This window comes from Watersipora subatra, chromosome 8 (assembly GCF_963576615.1).
Source record: "Watersipora subatra chromosome 8, tzWatSuba1.1, whole genome shotgun sequence".
Classification (NCBI taxonomy): Eukaryota; Metazoa; Bryozoa; class Gymnolaemata; order Cheilostomatida; family Watersiporidae; genus Watersipora; species Watersipora subatra.
In genome coordinates, this window is record NC_088715.1 from 30,731,356 (window position 1) to 30,737,634 (window position 6,279).

The window sequence follows — 6,279 nt, forward strand, 5'->3', positions numbered from 1 at the left end:
AAAATTAAAAATTAATCAAAACATTCAAACCTTGAAAAAAAAGTTTGATTTGATTTATGCAGTCTTTCACTGGTTGACCCTTTCTGAATCTGCAAATTTACTTTTGGAATAGAAAAAAATTGATCGCGAACGATAAAATTTAAAGTGACCGTGATGATTTCCGGTTTAGCTAGATTCCAAAAAATGGGTGTAGTATTTTAGTTATAACTTTTGCCAGAACTATTATTGAGGCATATTTATACTTTTGTTTGATTAGCCAGAATTATTTTCCTAAATAATCACAAATATTCTGTTGTACGTTAAAAAAACGATTCAACAGAGTAGATAAATTTCAGAGGCTAGATAACTCGCGTCGGTTGCCTAGCAACGTTATAAATACGCGAGTTAACTTTGTTGGGTGCAAATGAGTTAAGCTCTCGAGAGCCACATAAAATGACCTGGCCAGCCAAATGTGGACAGAATACTAAACACTAGAATATAAAAAGCTGCACCACAATTCTGTGACAAAAATGCTGAAAACATAGATAACTTGTTTCTAAGACTGGCATTTTAACATTCATGTTCCAGTCATATTGTGAAAGGACTGCAGTGGCATTTCACCATTACACCGTACCTAGCCACTTGTTTACGTAATAAATGAATATACATGTATTTGTGGATAAAAGTATGAAGTAAAATAACACATTCAATAGAAAATATGTTCTCTCTAAAGGCTCTCCTTTAACTGTGCTGTCCTAATTTGGTCTTCTCCTGGTATGTATAGCAATGATGTTCAACCACTGTGCTGCGGCACACTAGTGTGTCGTGAGAGATTATCAGGTGTGCCGTGAAAAACTATCCAATGTCCCTTTTTAAATACAGGTTCCTCATGCTCTGAGGCAACTTATGTGGTAGGAGTGTTGTATTTGAATGCTAAGGCCTTGATGTAGTAGGCTAAATATTCAGGCACCATAATTCAGGTGCATCTATTCATGGGTTTGTTGCATGGTCAATGCATTTAATATTGGCCCACAAAACTTCAAAGTTCATCGAAGCTAGTTGGTCGTTTAGTACAGAGTTGCTTGTTAGGTAAATCTGATTACTAATTAGTGTGATGAATGTCAAAGTGTCACTCAAATGTTGGGGGCCTTCAAATGAAAGTGGCCTTCAAATACAGGTTTTACGGTAATAATCATTCGTCTGGCACACATTGCTGGCTGATGAACCCAAGAGGTCGTGGTGACAGTCATGGAGAAGTTTTTGAAAAGGACAACTGCAATCTCTGAATTGGTCTCTGTAGAAGATTCTTTTCCGGATGAAGGCCTTAGTATGATTGGTGGGAAAGAGAAAGCAAAGACGGTGAGCTCAAGGCAATATAGTGAAAGCTATCAATCGTATAGATTCACTTTCACCAGGGATGAGATGACAGCTACTCCATTATGCCTGGTGTGTGGAGAAAAGGTATCTAACAGTGCCATATTGTGCTAAGCAAGCTTAACCGCCATTTCCAAATGAAACACCCACCGTTTTAAAACAACCATACAGACTATTTTTGCTTGCGTGTAAATACATAGAAACAGTCAAACTTTATGAGAAAAACCACAAAGCTAAATGAAAGAGCAGTGAAAGCTAGCTACATAGTTTTAGTCCCACTGCTGCACTGTGTGAGGTAATACGTAGACATTTGAAAAGTCTTGAGCAGAAGTTGTCATTTTATTTCTCTTCAGCTTCTACCGAATGCTTTGACTGGGTTAGAGACCCGAACCGCCAAGCATCAGCTGGTGGAAAGGAGATGACTTTACAAGAGCAAGAGGAACTAACTGAACTGAACCAGGATCTGGGTTTAAAACTAAGATTTGCTGATCTTCATTTGGACAGTTTTTGGTTGACTGCTGCAAAGTAGTTCCTCATTCAGGCCAAAAGAGCTGTTCTCACATTGCTCCCATTTCCCACCACATATCTGTGTGAGCTTAGCCTGTCTTGACAAACTGTTGTTTTTGCAGAGTTGTCTCCCGGTCGAACGGGTGAGCAACACAACAGCTTGTCACAAGATGTACTGCACATGATGCATCATCTGAATTCATCGGGAGTTGTTCTCTTCTGTCCATGTGGCTTGGTTGTGATGTTATGTCTGCGATCTATTGGTGATCATACCAAATTAGCGCAAACATTTATGTAGAAAAAAATATTACAACGTTTAACCGTCGACCAGTCACTGCGGCAAACTTTAGTAGAAATTAGGCAACAACAGCGACTAAACATGTCGTTATTTGTGCACCCTGTCAGTTTTATTTCTATTTTTGTATCAGTCAGTTTTATTTGTTCTCATAGATTTTGTTTTCAATTGATTTTATTGTTAAGTTCTACTAAAGTTTACAACAGAGACTGGTCTTTGGTTAAACGTTGTAATCTTATTTTTTTCTAAATAATTTTTTGCGTGAAATCCGTTATGATTACCAATGGAGCGACTGCCATAACATCGCAGCCAAGCCATATAGACGAAAGAGAATAACTCCCCTTCACTGCAGCTAATGCATCAGGTGCAGTGCGTCTTGTGACAAGCTGTTGTTTTTATCGACGTGCTTGCCGGGGAAAACTCCGGTAAAAAAAACAGTTTGTCAAGACAGGCTAGTGTGAGCTGTTCTTTTCCAGCCTAACTTCTATATAAATTAAAAACAGAGAGAAACTGAGACCTGTTAAAGAAGAGCTTCGTGTCTGTCTTTCTTTTATTCCTGCCAGGATATCGGCATTGTGTTTAATTAAACAGACCGAGGTTTCACACTGACTGAGTATAAATAAATTGATGAATTATATTGTGATTAAATACAATGTTCAGAGTGCCGTTTTATAACATTTCTGGTTAGTGATGTGACGCACGAAATTTTTCCGACCTAAAGATGTGCCTTGGCTCAAAAAAGGTTGAAAAACACTGATGTTTTGTACAGGGTCTGTCTATGCAACGCTTGGACCAGCCGTGTTCGACCAGTCACTCCTCTTGCAAACTCATATTTTCTTTCCTGTCTCGTCCGGAAGGAAACAAAGTCATCTCTTTGTGTCCTCTTTTTGCCCTCTTTGCCTTTTCCGTCCTCTCCCTGCCCTCTCTCCATCCTTTCTTTCTGTCCCTGTCTATCCCAATTTTTCATCACCCCATTTTTTCTCCCGCCTCTTTTTTTCTCCCCCCTTTTCTTTCCTCCCTTTTCTCTTTACCCTTTTTCTCTCTCCCCTCTTTTTCTCCCCCTCTTTCTCTCCCCTTTTCTCTCCCTCTTTTACGAACCCACCTTTCCTTCTCCCACCTTTTTCTCCTTCCCCTTTCTCTCCTCCCTCCCTCTTCACCCCCACCCTCTCCTGGTTGTTCTCCCCTCTCTTGTCCTCTCTCGTCTTTTTTCTGCCCTGTTTCTCTTCCCTCTTTCCCTCTCTCTCTTCCCTTACTCTCCCCTCCTTTTTTCTTCCCACTTCTCTTTTCTTTCCCATTTATCTCCCATGTTCGATTTCCCCTTTTTTTCCTCCCTTTCACTCCCCCCTTTTCTCTCCCCTTTTTTTCTGCCTCTCTTACTACCTCATTTTTCCCTCTCCCACATTTTTCTCCCTCCCCTTTCTCTCTCTCTCTCCTCACTCTCCCCCCCTCGCTCTCCCCCTCTTTCTTCCCCTTTCTCGTTCTCCATCAAACTTTTTCTGCCCCTATCTCTCTCTCCTCTCTCTCCCTCTCCCCTCCCCTCTCTCTCCCTTTTTGTTCTTACTGTCTTCTTCTCTTACACTTTTCTCTCTCACCTTTAGTTTCCCCTTTTTCCCCTTCTATTTACTCTTCCCTTTTTTTCTACTCCTTTTCTCTGCCTCTTTTACTACCACACCTTTCCCTCTCTCAATTTCCTCCCCCCTTTCTCTCCTTCTTCGCTCTACACCCAGCTCTCTCCCTACTTTTTCTCCCTCTCTTTCATCCTCTCCTATCTTCTTCCTGCTATGTCTTTTTCCCCTTTCTCTCCTTCCCTCTCTTCCTCTCTCTCCTTTCTCTCTCTCCCCCCTTTCTGCTCCCACTCTTCTTCTCTCCCTCTTTTCTCTCCCCTTTTCTTTTCCCCTTTTCTTTTGTCTTTTTCTCTACCCATTTTTTCTCCCCTTTTGCCTCTCTCTCTTTCTCTCCCTCTTGTCTGTACCCCTTTTTTCTCCCCCTTTTTATTTTCTCACCTTTCTTTCTGCGACTTTTTTCTCCCTAAATTTCTATCCCAGCTTTCTCCTCCCACCCTTTTCTCTCCCACCTTTTCTCTCCCTACATTTGTCTCCCCTCTCTTTCTTTGTTCCTCTTTTTCTTGACCCTTTCCCACCCTCTTGAGACTATTGGAGACTCCTGAAACAATTGGACCAGTAGTGTCCCGCTAGTCATTCCATTATTTCTATTTTTTCCTGACCAGTGGGGACAGTCAAATTTCGCCATTTCGCCCTTGGAAAAATCAGGTTAACTCAGCAAACACCAGATGGCCAGCCAGAGTCTTACCTTGCCATTCCGGCTGACTAAATATGTTGCTGACTGAGCATTCGAGATTGCGGCATGCTGGCTTCAGCTACACTATTTTAATCCAAAACCCGTCTGAAGAATGCCCAGGTAATTAAATATGTATTGGTTTAAGATTAAACTGTTTTAAACACGTTTGTTAAAAATTGACTATATTTTATGTGTTGCTAAAAATAATATTATTCACCTTTTTAGTAGATTTACTATAGTGTTTAATAGAATTACTTTTTGATAGCCACACAAATTTTGAAAAGAAATTTAAACATCTAATAGAACTAATAGAAGTAATGTCCTTCTTAGAATTATAGATATCAACGTAACTCACTCAGCCTAACTAAAAGGCAAAAAATTATAAACTATGAAGCAACAAAACAACATATAATTAATTTAGCATATAATAATTCATAGATATATTAAACACTCTGTGTCAACAAATAGCTCTAAGAAGAAGGTCTATCACAAACGTAATTTTTCATAGCCATAAGATGAATGTACTATTTCTACTTTACTGTAAAGTATATGCATGAATAAACAATCAGGCTTTCACAAGACAGGTCACCAAAAGCTTTTGAAGAGAATCTCTGCAGCAAATTCTCAATATTGTTGGTGGTTTGGTGGTAAAATTAGGCTGTGGATTTTTGCTGCTAAACCCTCCAGCGTTAAACTTAGTTCTATACAAAAGTAGGTGAATACATTCAACTACGTCAGACCAGATAAAATAAGTAATTGTGATGGTTGTAATCAGAGCACAAAGTTAAAATACTGCCGCTATAAAAGATGAAGAAGATGTTGGCAGAACTTGTGTGTAAATATGACTATTAGACAACCATGCAAGGGTATACAGGTTGAGCAACAAATGTAGAAACAACAATCACAATTGAAAGTAAATACTGACCTTGTGAGCATTTTTATTTCCGATCGATGTAGGTCAAGTTCGTGCTGCAGCAAAATCAACCTTTAAATAAAATTTAAATTGTTTTATTTACAGTATATAATCAATGATTATACTGACAAACTGTTGTGTACCGATGTCCATAGTTACAGTGCTAACTATAATAGACACTGATACATAGTTGCTTAAACTGCTTAATCATTTGAGTTGGATGAGATAAAGTATTAAATATTATTACCCTACAGGATGAAAATATTTGTTAGTTATAAAAATTCGTGAATTTGCAAACAGTCAATTCGGCGAATTATTAATTTCTGTGAAATAATTAGTTCTTTTTCTCATCACAAGGAAGAATAACTACTGCATCAAATTAAAAACTAGCCAATATGCTAGTTTTTAATATAAACACTTGATGTAGTTAAGTTCCAAAACATTTTTTAAAATCATTGCCTGGGCTTTGAGCTAACACCATTGCCATTGCATCACATTTCTTTACAACATTATTCAAGGTGTTCACAACATATGCAAAATGGCGTCATCGCAAAAATAGTCGCTAGGCAGAAGTACTAAACGTAGCCAAGTTCCAAAACTTCTTAAAAATCATTGTCGGGCTATGAGTTTTATTGCCATTGAATCAAACTTTAGAAAATTATTCAAGGTTTTCACAAGTTACGTATTTGGCATGGCTTCGTCATCGCAAAAAAATTTCCCCTAGTCTTTTCACATTGAAATAACTCCATCGATCTCTGATAACAAAGTTGAGGATGATCATGATGCTGATCTGGACATCATGGTTTGTATTTGATTTGCAGTGCACTTACGTTTTTTTCATATTTAACTGCATTAGTTAATTCTTTTGTTTAAAAACTGATCGCTTTCATCAAGTACTTCAGCTATTGTTTTT

General features: G+C 38.5%; 1 protein-coding gene across 1 annotated transcript; it reads right to left on the reverse strand.

The window, feature by feature from the left end:
• Positions 1-3,105: 3,105 nt before the first annotated feature.
• LOC137402448 (nucleolar protein 58-like) lies at positions 3,106-3,450 on the reverse strand. The gene has a single exon (XM_068088948.1). It carries the CDS (start codon positions 3,448-3,450, stop codon positions 3,106-3,108), a length of 345 nt encoding a protein of 114 aa, XP_067945049.1.
• Between the last annotated feature and the right edge of the window lie 2,829 nt (positions 3,451-6,279).

What these genes read in the sequence shown, in the direction of transcription:
- LOC137402448 (XM_068088948.1), bottom strand. Translation starts at nt 3,450, where the DNA reads ATGGGAAAGAAAAGAGAAGTGGGAAGAAAAAAGGAGGGGAGAGTAAGG.